Below are 24219 nucleotides of genomic sequence, written 5' to 3' on the forward strand. Positions count from 1 at the left end.
AAAATCCCATTAAGCCCACCTGGAGTTTGCCAAAAGGCACCTGAAGGACTCTTAGACCATAAGAAACAAAATTCTTTGGTCTGACGTAATAAAGATTGAACTCTTTGGCGTGAATGTCAGACGTCATGGGAAACCAGGCACATCTGTACAATGAAGCATGGTGGTGACAGCATCATGCTTTGGGGATGTTTTTCAGCAGCAGGAACTGGGAGACTAGTCAGGATTGAAGGAAAAATTAATGCAGCAATGTACAGACACATCCTGGATTATTTTATATACAGAATCTGGCACACAAAGCAGGTGGAATTGTAGCGCTCAAGAGCGCTGAGCCTGTCAAAAATAGCCAGTCCAGTCCTCATAGCTGCCAGGTGCTTGGATTATGGGCTTTTAATAGCCTCGTCCTCACCACAAACGTGCCTCTAAAATCTTCGTTTGTCCTCGTATTACCCTGTACACAAACTGCCCCACACTGTTGTTGCTAAATTTTGAACTTGTTGAAATTAGGACCACGCTCAGAGATAAGCCTTGTTAGCTGAATATTCTGCCTCTCAGAGCCACTATTCTCCCACGATTGTTGAATAACTGGACTCGTACAAGAAAAAACATACTATGTGGCTCATTATTCACTGTTCATTATTTGGTGGGACCAGGGGCCAAGTTCAAAGCACATAATTTATCTGATGAGACATTTGCTTGGATTCAATCTTATCTTGAGCATAGAGAGCAGTGGGTTAGATCTAATTTTACTTTGTCAAATAAATGATAAATGGACTGGATTTATATAGCACTTTTCCATCTGCATCAGATGCTCAAAGCGCTTTACAAATAATGCCTCACATTCACCCCGACGTGAGGGTGCTGCCATACGCTCACTACACACCAGAAACAATAGGAGATTAAGGACCTTGCCCAAGGGCCCTTAGTGATTTTTCCAGTCAGGCTGGGATTTGAAGCGAGTTTCTTCTGGTCTCAAGCCCAACACCTTAACCACTAGACCATCACTTCCCCCGTCAACTGTTCAGACTTGCTGAATGGGAATTCCACAAGGTTCAATTTTGGGCCCTGTGCTTCTTAGTTTATATATTTATTTACCCACCAGCTGCAAAAGAGTCAAATGTATGCAGATGACACAATTGTATATGTATCTGCAAAACTCCTAAGATGACAGCAGAAATACTATCAAAAGAAATGTGTGGTGTGTCACAATGGCTTTAAAATAATCATTTGACTTTGAATTACAAGAAGATATTGCCTATGTGCTTTTTCAGTAAGAGGAAACCAAATGAAAATTACGGAGTTAACATCAATATATATATATATATATATATATATATATATATATATATATATATATATATATATATATAGGTGTTTTGTTTGTTTTGTTTTTTTAGGTTGGACGTGAAGAAGCTGTGCAAATCAGTCAAAACTAATTTAACCTGCTTTAGTTTGATCAGACAATACATACCCCTTAAGGGAACACAACAGTTCATGCATGCTGTCATATTCTTCACTTATTGTACTGTATAAGTAAGTTTGGGGCCAGGCTAACCGCACAATACTTACACCCTTTAGCTCATCATGTGAACAGGCACTGAAAGCAGTGGATAACAAACCTATAAGATGGCACTACTGCTTAATTATAAAGAAATATACCCTCCTGAATTTTGACAGTTTTGTGGACTTCTCATTTTTAAAAGTTATTTTTAAGTACGAACAACTTTGCTCCAAAAATACTCTGCCAGTTGGTAAGCAAATAAACCAGTTAAAAAGAACGATGGGTGTAACAAGCAGTAATTGTAGAACAGCCAAAAGCTGGAACATTTGGACTGTCATCCTTCTCAGTGATAGGTACTAAACTCTGGAATGCATTACCACCTAAAATCAAAACATTGAAAAAGCTTGAGGTTTTTAACACACAAGGAAAATGATGCCTGAAACTAAAATAAATCTGTGATCCCTAACTTTTAAATATTTTATTTGCCAATTGCCCATGGGGATCCATGGGCTCTAGATTGGGTAGGGTTTATAAAATGGGGAGCTGACATTTTTCAAGGGAGGTAATAAGTTATGCAAAGTTTCTGTTATGAGTTGGAATGGGGCGTGAGTCCAGAATGTTTTTAGAACCTTAGACATCAACAGTTTTTAGAAGAACTCAACCCTTTAATTTCCTGTTAATTACGCAAGTTTTTATTATGTCTTAATGTACGGTAAAACTTACATAAAATGGATTCCAGTGGACCAGCGAATTTTGTCCATTATAACCGATATCCATTATATGTATAAATGGGCAAAATCCGTTACCTGTATACAATGGATTAGTTACAGTCAGGAGACACCGAACGATCTTCGGGGAATCCTGAATCGGAACCTGCCTCCATTTAATGACCGGGTCAAAAAGTCCTCTGAAAATAATAAACACCTTCCTTAAATAAGCGACAGACAAAAAAGATTACATTTGGTCGAGTCACTCTCTTCTTTTTCTACCTCCGCATCACACGGAGTGGTACCTTAAAATCCTAAACCCTGATTTATGCTTCTGCAGCTCTGTAACTCCGTGGCCATGCAATGACGTCCAAGTGCGTGACCCTTTTAAAGTTCTTCATTGCATCTATATGCAATTTTTCAGGAATTTTTTTTCTGGAGAATTTGTCCACCAACACGCTCTTCTTTCTACAACCTCCAAATCAAAGGTAAAGTGTACAATTTCCTCCATGAATTGCTGGTGTAATCAGCTGCGCGCTGCAAAAACTTTTAAAATATGACTGGACAGAAAGGAGTGAAAAACATAAGTGATCACGGCTTTTTGCTGTGTCTCATGTGGCAGGGGAACAGACCGCGGGTCCTGTCGGTTTGAGGGGAAAAAAATCGGCGAGTGTCAATATGGCACATTTCGTTACCTTTCAAATTAGGCATTTGGTCAACAGATGATGTAGTTTTACTTAAACTGTTACTGTAAATATATTTGACAGTTGTTTTGTGTTCTGTAATGTATTCCCAGATGGCAGCAAAGATGGGTGGAGACCAGATGCCCAGCATGAATAGTTCCCCTCCAGTCATAGACCCCACCCTGTATGGCTTTGGGGGACAGAAACGCTCATTAGACAATGGAGGTAAGTCTTTTAAGGTGTTTCAATGTGTGCTGCTGCCTTTCTTGGCCAAGGTTCACCTAAATGGCATGGATTTAACTAAAATAAGTGTAAAAAAATCGCAACTTACCTCAGCCTTTTTTCTTTAATTTTTTTATAGTTTTTATTGTTAAATCTGGTATCTCTTCTAAAATTATGGTCTGTAATCTGACCATGAAAACAAATCTCATGAATCTGTGCAACATAATGTAAATTAAACAAAAATGTGAAAGCAAAAATAATGGAATGCAAAGGTGTGGGGATGTGCACCCTTATATAGTATAACACAACTAAGCCATCGTGTTTACAGACAGTTTTCTTAAGACAAGCCAGACCAAGGATTTGTGAACATTTCCAAGTCACTGAATAGGTTGACACCCCCTCCCCCAATTAATCAATATAAATAAAATGATACTGTGTGGGAAAAACTGCCTTATGATTTTATTTTATTGATTAATTATGCGAACAATCCACAAAAAGAGGAAGCATACACACACCATCTTGTCAGTGGCAACGAAATTTTAAATTTTTTTACTTATTTTGTGTTTGTTGTAACATTAATAAGCTTGTAGTTTCAGGTCACTAGTACTTTAGGATCACTAATACATCATTTGTGTTATAAATAATGCAGTTTTCAAAAGTTTAGTTACGTTTTATGTTCACATGCCAGAAAAAGGTTTGTGCCTGCCTGTTGCAATAACATTAATGAGCTCATTTACTTGTTCCTTAACTCTGTGTTTACCTTAATAAATAAATAATGCACAGATTTAAATTAATTTTGTTTCTTTTTGCATGAAGTGGTAACATCACATTTCAAAAATAAATGCAGTTATAGTTTGGTGTGACTAGTATGTGTCCCCACCCTATGAGACATTTTTGGGCCATAAGTGTGCCGTAAAATATGGTAATTACGGGATGCTTGTTTTAATCCTGTGCAATTTATACCTTGATCAGATTTTGAGTTTTTATGTTTGTTTGGAGCTGGATTAAGTATGCAGTGTTTAAACCAGTTTCATGACCATGAAGTGGAAAAAAGTCAGTTATCTTGTCATCGTCTTGTCATTGTTTGTGTGATTCAGTACTACATGCATGGATAGATAAATTGCATGCAAGTCTAGATTAGGTTTGGCTGACACACATTTGTCCTTTAAAACCTCAGTTTTTTTTTCTATCAAAGTTGCAGTAGTGAAATGGTACTTGTATAACATTGTAGTTACTACTTGATATAATCGCTAAATGTGCTCAGGCCTTATTTATACAGTCGTCTTATCAATGTATGAATTCGGTAAACTGTTTTATATTCATAGTTGTGCCATTCCAAATGTTAGCCACGGCACATTTTTAGAAGAAGTGAAATCAGTGCAAACAACCATAAAATTGATTGAACCTGTTAGATATCAACTCTGGGGTTGACGTTCATGGCTGAACATGCTCCAGTGACCCTGCAGGACCCTTGCACCGTGCTACCTGTCAAAATTCAATTCTAGGCCAGCAGCCACTGACCCAGCAGCTGCCTCTGTCTTTATGAACAGTTCTGATTGAAACACTTGTGCACTCGTCTTTATTTTCATGCTGGTGAAAGCCCCCCAGCTGTGGGTCAGAGACAAATACACAGGACTGGCAGGGCCATATCCATTTGTTTCTCTTTTTCTTTTTTTAAAGATTTATTTATTTAGAAAATGTGTTCCCAAATTGTTAGTTGCATGTTAATTAGTTTGCTTCCTTCTCCATGCTCTCAGTAGGGAACCATCTTGGTACAATGGTACATCAAAGGTGAGTGGAGCATAATAAAATGTTTTCTTTATTTTAATGTGCTAGAATTGTACAAGTATTCTTGGCATTTAGATTGACTAATTTAAGATCCTTAATGCTCCGTTTACACATAACGACGACAAGTCATGAATGCCACGAAGTACACATTCTTGGCCGCTGATCACGAATGTGATTATTTGGGGCAGAGGCGTCAGGTGTCCTCAGGAACTGCTGCAACCTGTTACCACACGTTACAATTAATGGCACGTGTTGCTGGAGAATTATCAGGAACCATTACGCACGGTCAAGAATAGTGTTCCGCATTGTTGCGCACTATTGCGCATAACAGCGCATCGTTAAGTTCTGTCACGTTGTGAACAAGGTGAATTGTCTCCACACAAACACACCCATATTCACCCAACCGAATTCAGATCGCTCCAGTTTTTCAGAAGAACTTTGTGACTGCATGCGTAGCTGGGCTCTGTGCCATGGAGTGGCGCGGAGAGGAGGAGGAGGACAGAGCCAGATGTGTGGCTTCATCTGGTTCTCGTCTTGCGCATTTTCCCAAACATCAGGCACATGCAGCAGGTGGAACACCTGCAGGAGCGCACTGAAGAGCACTGAAATTAGACTTTTGGCTGACTTGGTGTCAGCAATCAAACTGAATGGGGTGTAGCAGGGTTTAATTGTGCGCGCGCTTCTTCCTCCGCCGGACTGGAGGAGGTGCAGAGATGTCTGGCTGCTCGTAAGTCTCCTCTCTCTCCTCTGGTTGCTCAGACTCGTTCTCCCGCTCATCGGTTACAACAGCAGGTGGAACACCTGCAGGAGCGTCCTGAGGAGCTTCAACAGGAACTGTGGAACGACACTTGGAGCCAAGTTTAATTGTGCGCACGTGACAGAAAACTGATTTGTCGTGGCGCGCAGTGAAATGTGACACCGCGTTACAAGTCGTGTCAAAACTTGACAGTTTCCGTGTCACTTCGTAATAACACATGACAGTTTGGGCTCCAAGAACCATCACAGTAGCCACTACAAACGTTGTCACGTTCTTAAGGATCACTACTCATCAAGACAGATCAATACGTTCAGTTGCGACCTCCACGACGTGAGACGAAATGAGGGTGGTGTGTGACATTCGTGGAAGATTTTTTGACAGGCAAAAACATGCTTCACGAATATCAAGAATATCACGCACTATTAAGAAACCTATTCAGATGCGTTAAGTCACATTAAGAATGTCAGGAATGTGTCACGAATGACAGAAAAATTACATTCGTAACGCGTCTTGGTTATGTGTAAACGCACCTTAAGTCCTTTTTGTTTGTTTTGTTTTTTTCCCCACGGTTTCTTCAATGTTGATCTTCAACATATTATGCAATACTACTGGAACATTCATGTGATCAACAGGTCTTGTAGTAGCTGAAGTAGAAATCATGGTATGAGATTGGCTTACCTTTCTACTGGTTTTATGTTTTTGGATTGCCAAGGTGAAAAGGTTTGTGAGAGGTATGGGGTGGTTAGCTCATTACCACCCCCTTCCCCTTTCACTCTAATGGATTTTGTCCTCATATCTCATAGGGCTCTAACAACAGAAGACTACAAAGTGCCTGATAAGATGGTGGGATTCAGTAAGTTCTGCAATACTTGATATGACAGTAGTCCATATAGCTGTTGTAGTTAAAGAGTTACTCTTTGGTGATAATTTACATTTTAAACTGACCCTTTTTATTCCCCTTTGTTTTCCTCCTTAGTAATTGGAAAAGGAGGAGAGCAGATCTCGAGAATTCAGTTGGAATCTGGTTGTAAGATCCAGATTGCTGCAGGTATAGTTTTAGACAAATGCATTGCCTGTTGTCTTTCTCTTTGATTAAGTTGTTTTGTATGGATTGAAGATAGGGATTTTTGTTTTTTCTCCTCCCTTAATTCATGCCAGAGTTGTTAAATTGTCAAGCATGTTCACTGGATTGACTTTAATGTACTTGCATTCTGCTCTATGAAAGTGTAATATGCAGAAAAAGATAAGTATCACGCCAGGAGTCTGTATCAGCAGACACTCCATATTAAATGACTTGGACCATGTACAAAAAAATACAGTCTGGTCATCCCTAGTTTTTACTCCCTCCTGAGCCATCACTAGTATACCAGTTTATGTCGTACTTGCTTTTGAAGTTGATTGATGCCTGAGAAAAGTTTGACATCATGATGTCTCTGGGCAGGTGTTTGATAATGTTGATATCTTTATATAAGCGATTGGTTCAGCACGAGAATACTCCTACAAACATATTCCTTTTTCCAGTTGATTTGGTCTAGTTGAAAATAACACTGGTTGTACATTAAAATACAAACATGTCAAATTTGAAAAATTCAGCACATTTTAGCTGCATAAATGGGAGAAATCTGGAATGGAACTTGGAAAATTTCTGACGAGAAATCAATGAAAATGGTGCGCGCACACAATGTTAGCATTATATTAGATGTGCCAATTCATGCACATTGATGTGTATTATCGACCTGCCTTCCAGTTACCTCAGCGACTTGTATTGAGAGTATCAGGAGAAGATACTCTGGCTTCCTGCATTGTTGTTGGGATGCAACACAGCTTCACATGTGCTGGCCATAATAGAACAATGAATTAATTAATTATAACAAATGTGTATGTTTGACTCAAACAAGCATGAGAATTTTGTTGATTCATTTACATATTGTGAATTATTCTCTCTAATCTGGTTAATCTGGATCTCGTCTGTTTTTGTTTTTTTTCCCTGCACGTTTCACGTTTGCACGTTTTAGACATGTTAGACTTGTGTAGACTGCAAGTTAACGCTTACAACTGATTTTTTTTATGAACTTTTTCATGTTGATAGTATACCCCCCAAAAAGTATATTACGTCATTAATTTTATTGCAGTTCACAGTAATTTCTAAATTCCTGTTTTCCTTTTCTGCTGTTATAGCAAGCACCCAAAGCAATAATCCTAATCATCAATCAATCATCAAGCTTTCCATGCTTTTCTTGTCTATAGGGCAGATGTAGAGCACATAATTTAAAATAAGTTGTCTCTGTGCATGTTTTCCATCCGTTCCTGCCCTGCTAGCTTCCATTACTCCTTACAAAGTGATCTTCCAAATGGGAATTTAAATTAATTGTCATGAGAACAATAATGATTAGATGGAGCTCACAACATAAGTGAATCACCTCAAGAAGACTGTAAACATGTCCTCTTCTGCAGTGGAAGAACAATTTGCTTTGAATTTAGGAAAACCTGCCAACTAAAAAAGGATAGTTTTCAATGTCAGAATCCTTGGAAAAATACAGAGATGTCATGACGTTGTGAAATTGACGAATGCACAATAATTGTGCCTTTTTTTGTTCATTCATATACTAGCATACAAACATTAAAGACTTATCAATCCAGTTGTGTTGCTCTTGAAAAATTTTCTTGGTGTGACTTGCAGAAGTTAGAAATAAAACCTTGCAGTGTGTTTTGATTTTGCACATAAGCTTCAAAAATTGTTTAATAAGGTAACAGGCTCAGTGTAGGCACTGGGTATACCTAACTCTTGGCAAGACAAACTTAGGGAATACATGTAATTCATGAACTGTAACAGATACACTGGAACCATCTCTGACTCCAAACAGTAAAAATGCAAACCAGAGTAAGGTCCTTAATTGCATTCTTTTTTTGTTGTTAACAATTGTGACCTGTATTTTTCTTATTGCTACTATGTGTAAAGCCATGAATTGCATTTTATGTACTCTTCTTATGTATGAAAGTGTAAATGCCTCATTTGTTCATCCCCCCCCATTTGTGGTTCAGACAGTGGCGGTATGTTGGACAGGCCCTGCACACTGACCGGGAGCCCAGAGAACATAGAGTAAGTGCCAATATTTAACTTGGATGATGCACTGAATATAGAGTATAAGCAAAGGGGTTCATTAAGATTTGAGGCGATAACAGTTTCCCATAATTTCAATGGTAACTGAACCAGCTGAACACCTTTTGATTAATTTGACAAAAAACGAGTTGATGCTCCAAACTGATCTGTAATTGGTGACAAATGTTTGTCTTAATCCTCACTTAACCTCTCTCCAGGCAAGCGAAGAGGCTGTTGAGTGAGATTGTGGAGCAGTGTCGGTATGGTCCAGGCTTCCACAGTGAAATGGATGGCAACAGTGCCATCCAACAGATCCTTATCCCTGCCAACAAAGTCGGCTTGGTCATCGGCAAGGGAGGAGAAACCATCAAACAGCTGCAGGTCTGGTAGTAGGCTAGAATAGATTGATGTGAACAAATCATGGCTGCTGCTTTTGACAGATTGGTGTCTTTGTAGGTTGTAATTCCATTGGTGGACATTTTATTCAATCGTCTCCAATAATTTTATTCAATCGTCTCCAGTCATTTTCGGTGGGTGTCTTCCGTGGCCTCAAAAGATTTCCAACATGTCAAGAGTCTTTGAACCTATGAATAAAATTTAGTTATCTCTTTTAAAAAGAAAAGCAAATGGTAAGTTTTTTTCCAGGCTGAAATGATTCCTCAAGTAGCTTGAGTAATTGAAACTGAGATGGATCTTCAGCCTTAAGGCGCTGTTTTACCTATGAAATTTTGCACAGCTGTGTAAGTGGACAGTACTCAGATATGCACCAAGATATATTGACTGTATTCTACATTGAAAGATGAAAGAAAGACTATTAGAAATAGTGGTATAACTGATCACAGTTGATCTGTATGGATTTCACTTCCTTGAGGCTGGCTCCAAAACAGCACATTCCCATAAGAGTCATGTCTAACTTTAGAGCAGAAATAAACATGTTTATAGCCTAGTACAAAAAAGGGTCTTGGTCTCTTTAGTCTTCCCTCAATGATAACTTTAAAGAGGGATACATTTTTTTTTTTTTTAACATCTTAGTTTATGGCTTTTTAAGCCATAAAGTTCTGTATAATTAGGGCCGTGGTCACTTTGAGTGACAGCGGCTGAGCCCAGTGTCTCCGTCTCTTGGAATGTTAGTAACTCCATGCCGCTGGTACTGGTTGCTCGCTGTTATAGAAGTTGTCTGTCATTTTGAAGTATTTTATTACGACCACCTGGAGTAATATGGATTGTTGTGTAGCGTAATGTCCACACAGATCATCTAAGACATACTTGCTACAGTATTCTTGCTGAGTGAAATTCTCATGGTGTTGCATGCTAACAGTGTTAGCACTTTTAGCAGCTATCAGTAGCCTGATGTGTTAAGCCCTATTAATGCATGATTATTGAGAAAATAAGTGGCTCATAACTGTTAATGTCCACACCAAAGCAAATAGTTATAGTGTGGTATCCTATGTCACCAAAACAGCTTCCGTAGGATATTCATGCTAAAATTATTATTTTTTTGCTCTATTGGGTTGATTTGGAACTGGCCTAGCCAAAAATGGCGGGGAGCAAATTTTCTCACCCCTCGACCCCCCTCTGGTGGAGCTTTTTGGCCCAGGGGTGTCCCCCGGACTGCCTCGGCACCTATCTTCGGTAATAATGATGGGATTTTCATGATTTTAAGGTTGTTTTGGGGGACACCAGTTCCATTTATAATACTGTAGTAGCGACCGGAAGTAGTTTTAATGCATTTTGGTGATAATTATCAATTTCGAGTGTCCCGTAACGCCAGAATTCAAGGTCACTATCAAGTTAGAGAGAACCTAGTCATGCAGTATCACTTTTTAGGGGTTTTCAAGTATGGCAAAATGTTTGGTGCAGTCATTTTTGTGATTGGACCATTCTACCACAACATTCAAAGCAAAATGTTAAATATTTCGGGTGTTTAATACACGTAATACACAATATCAATATTATATATATATTATAACAATATATTGTTATAACACAAGTCCAAACTTGGAACCAAATATATTGATTGTCTAAATTGACATCATACTAGTCATCATCTTCATCCTTATGTTCATCCTTGGCAGTATTCATACAGTCTGTGGCAAAACACTTGCAGAACGGTGTACAGGGAAGGCCGTTTTTGCGGCAACTGTACCTGCCAGGTACAACCTGCCTTGCACGCACATTTGGTGAGCTCGATCACAGTGTGAGGGGCAGGCATTGTGAGGCATCGCACTGGCATGAAGACAACTTTGTCCAACTGCCAACCATTGTCTTCAATTGCAGGAAGCTCTGGGCAGTTGGTTATATATGACTTGTCACATATGGCCATATAATTTGACCTCAGGATATGGGGTAGCAGTGCAAGTTGGGGGCAGCATCTCTCCAAAGTTTTTTGAGCAGAACAGTTGCCATCTGAGAGCTGGTAGGGTGAATGGTCCTGATGAGGAATATACCTGGCATACAAATCTCTCCAAAGCCTTGACCTGTTCTAGAAGATCACCATTCACCAACTCAGTGGGCAGAACACATTTGCCAAGCTCTCGGAAGCAGTCAGCAATGGGGTCGTCGCCGTTGAGTTTCATATACGCACTGACCCAAGTTTTGTTTGTGATGCCCACAAACTTGCCTCCCGAATCAGCACCAGAGAAGTTTTGGAGTCTGATCAAACCTTGGCACTTCTGACGACCGATCACTCTTACTCGCTGTAGTACATCTATTTCTCTGTTTTTTGTGGCTTTTCCGGTTAGAAACTTGAGATGAGTACGACTTCCAAGGTATCCACAAGAGGCCATATTGAGCAGCATTGTCAACACATCGGCCACGTGTCACGTTCTCCGGAATGAATGGTAAGAGGTAGGCCGATCGAGAGGGGTCTATGAACAGCCTGTCGAAAACCACCGTCCCGTTTCGATTGATGCTTCACCTGTCGATCACTGCGTTTTGAATGATAAACTCGCAGCCAACATCAACAGCCTTGTCGACTTCAGCGTTCCTCGTCCCTGAAGCTTTGAAAACATGTCTGCCAAACAGGAGCTGTGTGACAAAGAACTGCAATAGTGGTGGATTTTCAAAGTTGTCAAATCCATCATTCAGTGACCAGTTGCGGTACTTCAGAACTTCATCCCGTAGAATTGTGGCCATTTCTTTCAGGTAGCCAATCCTTTCATTAACATCAAGGAAAGCAGATTGAAGATCCATTGCTTTGCTAACTGCTCTTGGCAGGACGATCATTTCAGGCTCATTCCTCCGTAAAGATTTGATGGACTGGACACTGGGGAGGCGATCTGAAATCAGCTTTTTCAGATGTTTGCGGTAGTTTTTCGTCTCATTCGTCTCTACTTGATACCTTGTCAAAATCGACAAGTATGCATCATTGATTTCAGCCATATTGAGGGTAGCCTCATCTCAGTGAGAGTGTTTTCAAGTGGATCAGTTGTTCGTCACAGGCAGAATGAATGAGCTCAGCATTACCATATTCTTTTGAGGTCAAGGTGTGCTGAGCAGAGTGCAAGCATTTTCTGTGGTAGTACCTTTCAAGAGCAGATGCATCGCCTGGATCTTCCAAATATGATACGCAAGTGTGGACATGATCATCATTAGTTTTCAGCTTTATCTGTAAGAAATTTTCACCCATCCTATGAGAAAACACGGTGGAGCGGTTCTGTATTGTCAATGGGGCAGAAGCTGCAGCTAGAGAACAAACATACCTTTGCCTTTGGAATAGATTTTGTCCTTTTAGGCAGGCTAGAGTCTCTGGAAGTTGAAGGGCATCCAGACCCTTGCACAGCACATGCAGGGGAATCAGATCGGTCTCTCTTACATCGGAGTCGTTTGATCATGTCCTTATTGACAGTGGGTTTCCGACAATCACTGTGATAATTCACCAAGTTGCGTTCAGATTCACTCATACTGAATAAGTGATCATGAAGCTGTTTCAGTTTAGTTTGGCCTAGGTCCAGCTGCTCTTTACAGCATGATACAAGTTCATCAACCATATCAGGATTGTTAATCAATCTCCTGCTTGAGGTTGCACCCTTGCTGCAAATGACACATGGCTACTCTCTGATATTATCCTCCAAGGATCTCAACCTGAAAATACACAGATATGGAATGAAGTATTGCACCCAGGTTCTTTAAACTTATCTAGTATAATATCTGGTAACTGAAGAGTTCCATGCTTTTAATGATGATCCTTCCAGCTTTGCAGCATCTTTCCTGAAAGAATACAAAATACATGGACATTAATATTCCTTAAACTAAGTAACCATGTTTCATAAACATGGTAACAGGAATGTCTTATCAAAACAACTGCACCAAACATTTTGCCATACTTGAAAACCCCTAAAAAGTGGTTCAGCATGACTAGGTTCTCTCTAACTTGATAGTGACCTTGAATTTTGGCGTTACAGGACATTTGAAATTGATAATTATCACCGAAATGCATTAAAGCTACTTTCAGTGACTACTACAGTATTATAAATGGAATCAGTGTCCCCCAAACCCCTAAAACGACCTTAAAATCTTGAAAATCCCATCATTATTACCGAAGGTAGGTGCCGAGGCAGGCTGGGACCAAAAAGCCCCCCAGAGGGGGGTTAAGGGGTGGGAAAATTTGCTCCCCGTCATTTTTGGATAGTCTGTTCCCAAATCAACCCAATGGAGTAAAAAAATAAATTTTAGCAAACAAATCCTACAGGAAGACATATCATTCCACACGATTAGGACCACTGTTCAGTACCCAAAAATATGATTTGAACACCAGAAATTTTGTTGCACTTGTTGTAATGACAATAGATTTATCTAAACTGAGGTTGGCCTGTTAGCTGAGGTGGCTCATAGTCAGAGATAGGAGTGTATTCATGCTTCTTTCATCACACACTGAGCCACCGATGGTGCACCTTTTCATGCATGGAGTTCATCGTGCATCAGTGTCGCCACTTCTGCCAACATGGCAATGCCCAGATATGGGCTTCATATCGGCTGTTCCGGGTCTCCATAGAAATGTCTCACAGGCATTGTCCAGTATGTATACCCAACCAGTCTATGGTAGGGTATTGGACACAAAGATCAAAATGGTCAATTTAATGCTAAAATCATGTCTACAGCTTCAGGTTGTCTTCAGAATGGAAAGTGATCCCACTTTGTTCCATACTTTGTTCAGCAGTTTTCTGCACAAATATTGAAGGTGGACTCCATATTGACAGATAAGGAGTGTGAAACTTGTTGGCAGGATCCTTGTATCTGAGGTTAAAAATGCTGTGGTCAACAGTGCTGTGCAGTAAAAGGTAAATAAAATGTAGTTTATGTAACTTAACATAACTTAAAGTAAACTTAAAGGTACCTTTGTGATTTTCCTTTTTGGGTGGGTTTTTGAGTCTGACCCTCTGGTTACGCTTCACAAGACCACTTCTCTCACCTATGAGCCACCACTTCCCTAGTACTGTTGCCATTTGGTTTTGAATTGCTGAATAAGTATTTAAAAGAATTTAGACTAAGCTTTAAAAATTGTGTGAAGGCTTGTTTTTCTTGAACATGGTCTTAGATCGAACTTTTCAGGCTTTTAGCGACTTCCTAGATTTGGCAATCAGTAGTGTGTCTGTGGCAAAAATGTTGAACTTGTTGAGCCATTCCCTTATCTCTGCAGTGACATTCATGTCTCTGGGCCCTTGGTCTTTGAGATTGACAGACTCTTGACAAGCGCTTACGGAGTAGTGAGGTGACTGCACAGAATTGCAGTGCCAATAACTTTGAGTATATGGGCAAATGCATGCAAGTCTCTAGGGCTCTGGTGATTCCTCCTTACTCTGTGGTAGTGGGAATTGGATACTAACCAGTAATCTATGGAGATGACTGATGCCTTTGGTACTCTGTCTATTCGAAGGGTCCTTGGGTACCACTGGACAAGCAGTTAGGAAGATTCAGATGAGTACCATTTGTATTATGCAGAAACATTAAATATGACATTTTGGATATGTGGGCTTGATCAGCATGCAGGTGCCTCAGTGAGGCTTCCATAGACTGGAGAAGGCCATTGACACACCTAGATGGATGGTTGCCTTCCAGGACCTAGGATTAAGTAGTGTGGATATGGCTGCACCAGTGCATTTTCCCAGACCATACTTGACCTGATGCTTCTATCACACATTCTGTAATTTTATATTATTTTGCAGTCACTTGTTTTTGGCAGATAAGCCATTACTATTGTATTTAAAAAAAAAAAAAAAAAAAAAAAAAAAAACCTTCCCAATCATTTTGGCATTTTGAGTAAATGTGACACACACAAAAAGTGATTGAAATTTCTGTCCACTCCTGACAGACTAACACATACAGAATGCTTCTTTCTTTCGCACTGCTTCTGATAATTAAACACAAGCCTGCAGTTCTTCTAACTTATTAATCAATGTTAGCTTTATTTGATTTATTAAAGTATTTATTTAGTTTTTGTGAGTGTAAGGCATGTATTTTCCTATGCAGTGCATATCCCTGTGGCACCTGTTTTTGAACGGACTTATGTACTGTACAGTAATGTGGATTCTTTTCAGTGCGACATGTTGTACAACCCCTGGCAAAAATTATGGAATCGCCGGCCTTGGAGGATGTTTATTCAGTTGTTTAATTTTGTAGAAAAAAAGCAGATCACAGACATGACACAAAACTAAAGTCATTTCAAATGGCAACTTTCTGGCTTTAAGAAACACTATTAAAAAAAATCAAGAAAAAAAAAATTGTGGCAGTCAGTAACGGTTACTTTTTTAGACCAAGCAGAGGAAAAAAATATGGACTCACTCAATTCTGAGGAATAAATTATGGAATCACCCTGTAAATTTTCATCCCCAAAACTAACACCTGCATCAAATCAGATCTGCTCGTTAGTCTGCATCTAAAAAGGAGTGATCACACCTTGGAGAGCTGTTGCACCAAGTGGACTGACATGAATCATGGCTCCAACACGAGAGATGTCAATTGAAACAAAGGAGAGGATTATCAAATTCTTAAGAGGATAAATCATCACGCAATGTTGCAAAAAATGTTGGTTGTTCACAGTCAGCTGTGTCTAAACTCTGGACCAAATAAACATGGGAAAGTTGTTAAAGGCAAACATACTGGTAGACCAAGGAAGACATCAAAGCGTCAAGACAGAAAACTTAAAGCAATATGTCTCAAAAATCAAAAATGCACAACAAAACAAATGAGGAAACTGGAGTCAACGTCTGTGACCGAACTGTAAGAAACCGCCTAAAGGAAATGGGATTTACATACAGAAAAGCTAAACGAAAGCCATCATTAACACCTAAACAGAAAAAACAAGGTTACAATGGGCTAAGGAAAAGCAATCGTGGACTGTGGATGACTGGATGAAAGTCATATTCAGTGATGAATCTCGAATCTGCATTGGGCAAGGTGATGATGCTGGAACTTTTGTTTGGTGCCGTTCCAAAGAGATTTATAAAGATCACTGCCTGAAGAGAACATGTAAATTTCCAGTCATTGATGATAAGGGGGTGCATGTCAGGTAAAGGCACTGGGGAGATGGCTGTCATTACATCAATAAATGCACAAGTTTACGTTGATTTTTTTGGACACTTTTCTTATCCCATCAATTGAAAGGATGTTTGGGGATGATATCATTTTTCAAGATGATAATGCATCTTGCCATAGAGCAAAAACTGTGAAAACATTCATTGCAAAAAGACACATAGGGTCAATGTCATGGCCTTCAAATAGTCCGGATCTTAATCCAATTGAAATCTTTGGAAGTTGAAGAAAATGGTCCATGACAAGGCTCCAACCTGCAAAGCTGATCTGGCAACAGCAATCAGAGAAAGTTGGAGCCAGATTGATGAAGAGTACTGTTTGTCACTCATTAAGTCCATGCCTCAGAGACTGCAAGCTGTTATAAAAGCCAGAGGTGGTGCAACAAAATACTAGTGATGTGTTGGAACGTTCTTTTGTTTTTCATGATTCCATAATTTTTTTTCCTCAGAATTGAGTGATTCCATATTTCTTTCCCTCTGCTTGGTCTAAAAAAGTAACCGTTACTGACTGCCACAATTTTTTTTTTCCTGATTTCTTATAGTGTTTCTTAAAGCCAGAAAGTTGCCATTTGAAATGACTTTAGTTTTGTGTCATGTCTGTGATCTGCTTGTTTTTCTACAAAATTAAACAACTGAATGAACATCCTCCGAGGCCAGTGATTCCTTAATTTTTGCCAGGGGTTGTAGAAATGCAGTCTTCAGAGTGTAGGGAGGTGCTGACAGGAACACGATCGCATGATTTCAGAGACATCCAGAATGCCTGAATAGAGTTGGCAAGAAATTCTGCAGAACAAAACTCAAGTGTGACTCTCAAATTTCTGCTGTTGCTGGGTGCTTACATAAATGTAACCATCTCCATATGTGCACAGGAGCTGCAGCATGTAATTGTCAATAGGACAGGCTTTGATTTGTAAATTTTCAGTTAGGGGCTAGTTGGCTCACAACTTGAAAAATTTAGAGGAACAGTCAGAATTTCAAGGAACTGTGTTTTTAGCTGAAATTAAAACATAAATTTGTGAATAACCATTGGTTTGAGGGGTTAGAGGAAAGTGTAGTCAAACTAATTGACAATAAAGGGGTAAAGATTAATTCAGCTCCTTTATTGGTTGCTCTCCATCAGTAAAGGGCCTTAGGGCTTTTCTGCACTGAACACACAGTACATTCTTATGTGAGTATGCACCGTCAGGGGTGTGATTCTTCCAGATAAATCCGGCTTTTCTGACCTGAAAATGAGACTCTCGTGAATCGTGCAAATCAGGATTTTGGGGGGGGGGGGTCGTCCATGTGCACACGCTGGTGTCGCTGACCGAACGCCCCCCGCCTAAAAATAAGCGAAGTGCGCAACGCATCTGCGCATGCGTGAGTTAAACGGGCAAAAATTCCAACTACCAAACTCACACCACTCATTGAATTTCGTATACAGTAGCATTAGCGGGCTGTGAAAGTTAAGGCTTACAGGGATTGTTTCAAAGGCTTTAAGCCTTAAGCGAAGCATACAATAATGACAGGTGCGCATTGTGCTGTTTTCAAATGCTCGAACGGAATTTATAGGCTTGAAAGGTGGCTGAAAACACACAATTGCAAAGCTCCTCCGAGTCCATACAGATGGAAAGAAGAAGAAATGTGGTCGTAAACCTTCGTTCATGTGACACAATTTCCCCACAGAAAAGAAAGATCCAGACGGACGTAAAAGATGGACTAAAATTGTAAGTTTCTTGCACACATTTATTTTGTCAATCAATATCCTGAAACTGTGTCGAATTATGTGGCTGACGCAGTTTTCGTACATCGGCTTATGACTGTAATGACGAGCCATTAGTGCAGCAGTTAAGAGAATATTTAGAGCAAAATCATGCAAATGGTGATACAAGCACCAAAATTGGCACAAATACTCCTTAGATATTACTCTTTTGAACAAACCGACTGCCACTTGACTTTTCAATAGGCAGCCACGTAGGGGTCAATTGAATTACACAGGTGTCAAAATTATAAATGCTCAAATCATTTTGAAAACTACACCACATTATTTGTCTTATCGTAAAGATTCCTAAAAGGTATAGTTTGGACTATCTATGACTGAATGTTATTGGGTAAAAACATCAAAAATGGTGACAAAGGTCACTTTCAGTTTGTACAGGGGTCAAAAGTTAAAGTTGCTCCAATTTTGGTAACACATGATGCAAATTATTGAGTTAACAGGGTTTTAAAAAGGAATAGTTTGGACCATGTATCATGCTTAGTTATGTTGCGGGGTAACATATGTCACATGTCAAAGAATCCAATGGACGTTGACCTTGTTCGACCTTTACTTTGGAGACCAAACATTCAACACAATCAAAACTATAATATTTACTAATCCTATTAGCTCAACCAATAATTTGCATCACTTTTTACCAAAATTGAAGGAACTTTAACGTTTGACCCCTGTACAAACTGAAACTGACCTTTGTCACCATTTTTGCTGTTTTTAACCCCATAACTCCTGATCATCAGTCATATAGTCCAAACTATACCTTTTTGGAATCTTTACAATCAGACAAATAATGTGGTGTAGCTTTCAAAATGATTTGAGCATTTTTAATTTTGACCCCTGTGTAATGCTTCAATTGACCCCTACCTGGCTGCTTATTGAAAATTCAAGTGGCCAGTCGGTTTGTTCAAAAGAGTAATATCTAAAGAGTATTTGTACAAACCTTAGTGCTTGTATCACCATTTGCACGATTGTTTCAGTTATCTGCTGCACTACATGAATGACGTGGCATGTAATATTGTAAAATTGACATGTAAACAAACTGCATGCATGCACATATCATTCTATGTCTGTCAACTTATCAAAAGAAACGTGACACCAAAGAGGTTATATGCGACACCCACCTTCCTTGTAGTCATTATGAAGCCGGTGGGGTAGCAATTTCTCATCCTGCTTAGCAAATATTCTGCAATATCCAGTTTCAGACTCTGGACTTCGTCTAACCAGCCGTCAGTTGCCTTCAAGGGGTCAGAAATTTGTTTGTCTCCAACTGTCAACAAGGACTGGTCATTTTCAACACCAGCTCTCTCTTCCTCCTTTGTCGGCACCAATGGTAGTTTCTGTAGTGATGCAGCACACGCAAGCACAGCCAGCTCTTCTTTCCGTTTCTGTCTACTGCTGTAGGTAGTCCTGGTTCTAACAGGCAATCCACGGCGCTTACAAAAACGCTTTAAATCATCAACTTTCCAGCAGTTGAAATGATCCAAATCACAGCACTCCTCACTGCTTTCCGCCGTCATAGCTTGTGGCTTAGTAGTCGAAAAATGTAGCATACCCATAATGCACTGCGTGGCCCGAAATATGCACTTTACTTATTGGTCCCCCCCTGCCTACACTACACATGCAACATTTCGGAGCCCAGCAGCGTCATTTCAGAGCATCGCCAGCAGTTCACCGCGTTTCTGTTTCACTTTCTACTTGAGTCATCTCAGTGATCTCAGTCGTCTCAGTGACAGATATCTGAAGCTTTTGTACAACAATCATTTCCACATAAATTCAGCATTATTTTATGATAAAAGGCGGGAGCTTGATCAGAGTGCCACCGCAGCATCTCAGGGCATCAGTAGCGAAATAAGGCAATTATCGCCTCGTATCTGCTTAAAACTTTTTTGTGCCTCTGATTCATGTCTTCATGTCACTCCGCAAGTAGTCCATTAATTTGTTGCGATGAAAACGGAACTCCACCAAAGAGGCTGCAATCATTGCAGAAGGTTATCTGATGTGTTCTAACAATTTTGGACGTGCGGCAAACTGTTTCTTTCTTATCTGAAGCCAGCAACAGGACAAAATAAATGTAAAGGGAAACATAATGGAGTTCCTATTTTTGTTTTGACAAGTGTAATAAATTCTGTAGTCTACTCCAAACATGACCTAGTAAGTTAAACATAACTCCCGACATGGTTGCATCAAGACGCAGAAAGCAAGACAGAAAAAAAAGATTCTGTGCCCAACAATCACGTGAACAGCTTCAGTTGAGACGACTGATGGGAACTCGGATAATTCACTTAGGCAAAGCCAAGATTTATATGCAGGTCTACTTAATCAAATCACGCTAGCTAACGGTGAACGTGCACGACTCCGCTGTTTTTCAGACTTTATGATCACACAGACAATGAGTAAATTATATAGTTTCATTTATTTATTGGTGGCATTTTGGAAATGTGCCCTTTCTGAAAACCTGCCGTTGTGCAGTAAATCAAACGCACCTCTCCTATGGCGTTTATCGGCAGCCAGCATTCTTATTGTTGTATTTGCTGTCACCTTATGCATCAGTCCATTATCGCAGTATTAAGACTGAGATGATGAGTAAAATAAGTACTCTTTTGGTGGGATTTTGGAAATGTGGGCTTTCTCAAAACCTACTGTTGTGCAGTAAATCAAACGTACCTCTCTTCTTCTATGGTGGTTAATGGCAGCCAGCATTCTTATTGTTGCATTGCTGCCACCTTCTGCTTCAGTCCCTTATCACAGTACTAAATCCTCTTTCGAGTATTTAAAAAGTCAACACTTAGCCCCTCTCACTTCACCTTATGTCTGAAGTACTTCTACAGAAACTCCTTTCACGTCTGTTTTTCTAAATTCTGAGAGAAGCTCTTGCCTTTCTCTGGAATATTTATTACAGTACATGAGAAAATGTTGTCCTGTCTCTGGCTGCGGACATTCCAAACATAGTCCATCCTGATGCTTTCCTAGGAGGAAGAGGGTACTGTTGAAGTACATCATCTATGACCACTATTTGACAGGTCATTGATGGACTTTCAAGTTACTCTCATGTGAAGGCTGCAATAAATTTTATGAAAACTGTTTCTTCAAAGTATTAACTCAAGACACCCTGGTAAATCATGTCCACACAAGCAGGCCGGGCCAGACATGGATTGCCAGTTAGCAACCCTGATTCAGGTGTAACACAGCAACTGACTTGGCTCCTGTCCAACATCACCGGCCTCGGAGGATGTTCATTCAGTTGTTTAATTTTGTAGAAAAAAAGCAGATCACAGACATGACACAAAACTAACGTCATTTCAAATGGCAACTTTCTGGCTTTAAGAAACACTAAGAAATCAAGAAAACAAAATTGTGGCAGTCAGTAACGGTTACTTTTTTAGACCAAACAGAGGGAAAAAAATATGGACTCACTCAAATCTGAGGAATAAATTATGGAATCTCCCTGTAAATTTTCATCCCCAAAACTAACACCTGCATCAGATCAGATCAAATCAGATCTGCTCGTTAGTCTGCATCTAAAAAGGAGTGAACACACCTTGGAGAGCTGTTGCACCAAGTGGACTGACATGAATCATGGCTCCAACACGAGAGATGTCAATTGAAACAAAGGAGAGGATTATCAAACTCTTAAGAGGGTAAATCATTACGCAATGTTGCAAAAGATGTTGGTTGTTCAGTCAGCTGTGTCTAAACTCTGGACCAAATACAAACATGGGAAGGTTGTTAAAGGCAAACATACTGGTAGACCAAGGAAGACGTCAAAGTGTCAAGACAGAAAACTTAAAGCAATATGTCTCAAAAATGCACAACAAAACAAATGAGGAACGAATGGGAGGAAACTGGAGTCAACGTCTGTGACCGAACTGTAAGAAACCGCCTAAGGGTGATTCTTTAACTACGGGCACTATTGGCCTTGTAAATGTAAATTCCACCACACCATTGCCTTACAATATGAAGCGCCTTGGGGCAACTGTTTGTTGTGATTTGGCGCTATATACATGTGATCTGATGTCACTGTTTATCTCCATAGAAACTACCCAAACAATCTTTAATACAAACTGTTTAAAGGGACATTACAGTGTTGTGGTGGAAATTACGGCAATAGTGTGGGACAACTACATTTTCTTTAAAAAAAAAATCACAACATTGAATACCCCAATTATGTTTTGATTATTTTACTGATATTTTATTCAGAGATATTTTAAAACATTAGAAAAAATGGTTCTTTACCATTCATTTTTATCATTGAAGATCAAAAGTCTAGGTGTGGGACAAGCACAAAACGGCAATATTTGCATATAATGATGCTGAAAAAAGGTGAAAAAGTCATCATAGACTACTAGAACAAATTTCTTAACACACTTTCATTGTAAAGATAACTATAAAAGTGTGAAATTTCCCCTTTTTTCTGTTTTTCATACAATATGATCAAAGGACATAAGTGCCCGTAGTCTAAGAATCAACCCTAAAGGAAATGGGATTTACATACAGAAAAGCTAAATGAAAGCCATCATTAACACCTAAACATAAAAAAACAAGGTTGCAATGGGCTAAGGAAAAGCAATCGTGGACTATGGATGACTGGATGAAAGTCATATTCAGTGATGAATCTCGAATCTGCATTGGGCAAGGTGATGATGCTGGAACTTTTGTTTGGTGCCGTTCCAATGAAATTTATAAAGATGACTGCCTGAAGAGAACATGTAAATTTCCACAGTCATTGATGATATGGGGCTGCATGTCAGGTAAAGGCCCTGGGGAGATGGCTGTCATTACGTCATCAATAAATGCACAAGTTTACGTTATTTTGGACACTTTTCTTATCCCATCAATTGAAAGGATGTTTGGGGATGATATCATTTTTCAAGATGATAATGCATCTTGCCATAGAGCAAAAACTGTGAAAACATTCCTTGCAAAAAGACACATAGGGTCAATGTCATGGCCTGCAAATAGTCCGGATCTTAATCCAATTGAAAATCTTTGGTGGAAGTTGAAGAAAATGGTCCATGACAAGCCTCCAACCTGCAAAGCTGATCTGGCAACAGCAATCAGAGAAAGTTGGAGCCAGATTGATGAAGAGTACTGTTTGTCACTCATTAAGTCTATGCCTCAGACTGCAAGCTGTTATAAAAGCCAGAGGTGGTGCAACAAAATACTAGTGATGTTTTGGAGCGTTCTTTTGTTTTTCATGATTCCATAATATTTTCCTCAGAATTGAGTGATTCCATATTTTTTTCCCTCTGCTTAGTCTAAAAAAAGTGACTGTTACTGACTGCCACAATTTTGTGTGTGTGTGTGTATATATACAACCCCTGGCAAAAATTATGGAATCACCGGCCTCGGAGGATGTTCATTCAGTTGTTTAATTTTGTAGAAAAAAAGCAGATCACAGACATGACACAAAACTAAAGTCATTTCAAATGGCAACTTTCTGGCTTTAAGAAACACTATAAGAAATCAAGAAAAAAAGATTGTGGCAGTCAGTAACAGTTACTTTTTTAGATCAAGCAGAGGAAAAAAATATGGAATCACTCAATTCTGAGGAAAAAATTATGGTATCACCCTGTAAATTTTCATCCCCAAAACTAACACCTGCATCATATCAGATCTGCTCGTTAGTCTGCATCTAAAAAGGAGTGATCACACTTTGGAGAGCTGTTGCACCAAGTGGACTGACATGAATCATGGCTCCAACACGAGAGATGGCAATTGAAACAAAGGAGAGGATTATCAAACTCTTAAGAGGGTAAATCATCACGCAATGTTGCAAAAGATGTTGGTTGTTCAGTCAGCTGTGTCTAAACTCTGGACCAAATACAAACAACATGGGAAGGTTGTTAAAGGCAAACATACTGGTAGACCAAGGAAGACATCAAAGCGTCAAGACAGAAAACTTAAAGCAATGTCTCAAAAATCAAAAATGCACAACAAAACAAATGAGGAACGAATGGGAGGAAACTGGAGTAAACGTCTGTGACCGAACTGTAAGAAACCGCCTAAAGGAAATGGGATTTACATACAGAAAAGCTAAACAAAAGCCATCATTAACACCTAAACAGAAAAAAACAAGGTTACAATGGGCTAAGGAAAAGCAATCGTGGACTGTGGATGACTGGATGAAAGTCATATTCAGTGATGAATCTCGAATCTGCATTGGGCAAGGTGATGATGCTGGA

The 24219-nt window shown here is 39.5% G+C and overlaps 1 protein-coding gene and 1 long non-coding RNA gene across 3 annotated transcripts in view; one reads left to right on the top strand and one right to left on the bottom strand.

Moving 5' to 3' along the window:
* The window catches only part of fubp3 (far upstream element (FUSE) binding protein 3), a 53643-nt gene that overhangs the window by 7022 nt on the left and 22402 nt on the right, over positions 1-24219 (top strand). The window contains exons 2-7 of one of the 2 annotated variants that reach the window (XM_034191900.1): positions 3002-3113; positions 4868-4901; positions 6459-6508; positions 6632-6703; positions 8698-8755; positions 8974-9136. In XM_034191900.1, coding sequence (XP_034047791.1) covers positions 3002-3113; positions 4868-4901; positions 6459-6508; positions 6632-6703; positions 8698-8755; positions 8974-9136 — 489 coding nt within the window. The remainder of the gene's footprint in view (positions 1-3001; positions 3114-4867; positions 4902-6458; positions 6509-6631; positions 6704-8697; positions 8756-8973; positions 9137-24219) is intronic. The other variant, XM_034191901.1, reaches the window with a different exon arrangement.
* LOC117529198 lies at positions 402-20544 on the bottom strand. Its single transcript, XR_004565948.1, has 3 exons — positions 20383-20544; positions 15399-15404; positions 402-417 (listed from the first exon to the last, which is right to left on the bottom strand). It is a non-coding gene; the product is annotated as an uncharacterized LOC117529198 (long non-coding RNA).

The sequence above is a fragment of the Thalassophryne amazonica genome, chromosome 17 (assembly GCF_902500255.1).
Source record: "Thalassophryne amazonica chromosome 17, fThaAma1.1, whole genome shotgun sequence".
Classification (NCBI taxonomy): Eukaryota; Metazoa; Chordata; class Actinopteri; order Batrachoidiformes; family Batrachoididae; genus Thalassophryne; species Thalassophryne amazonica.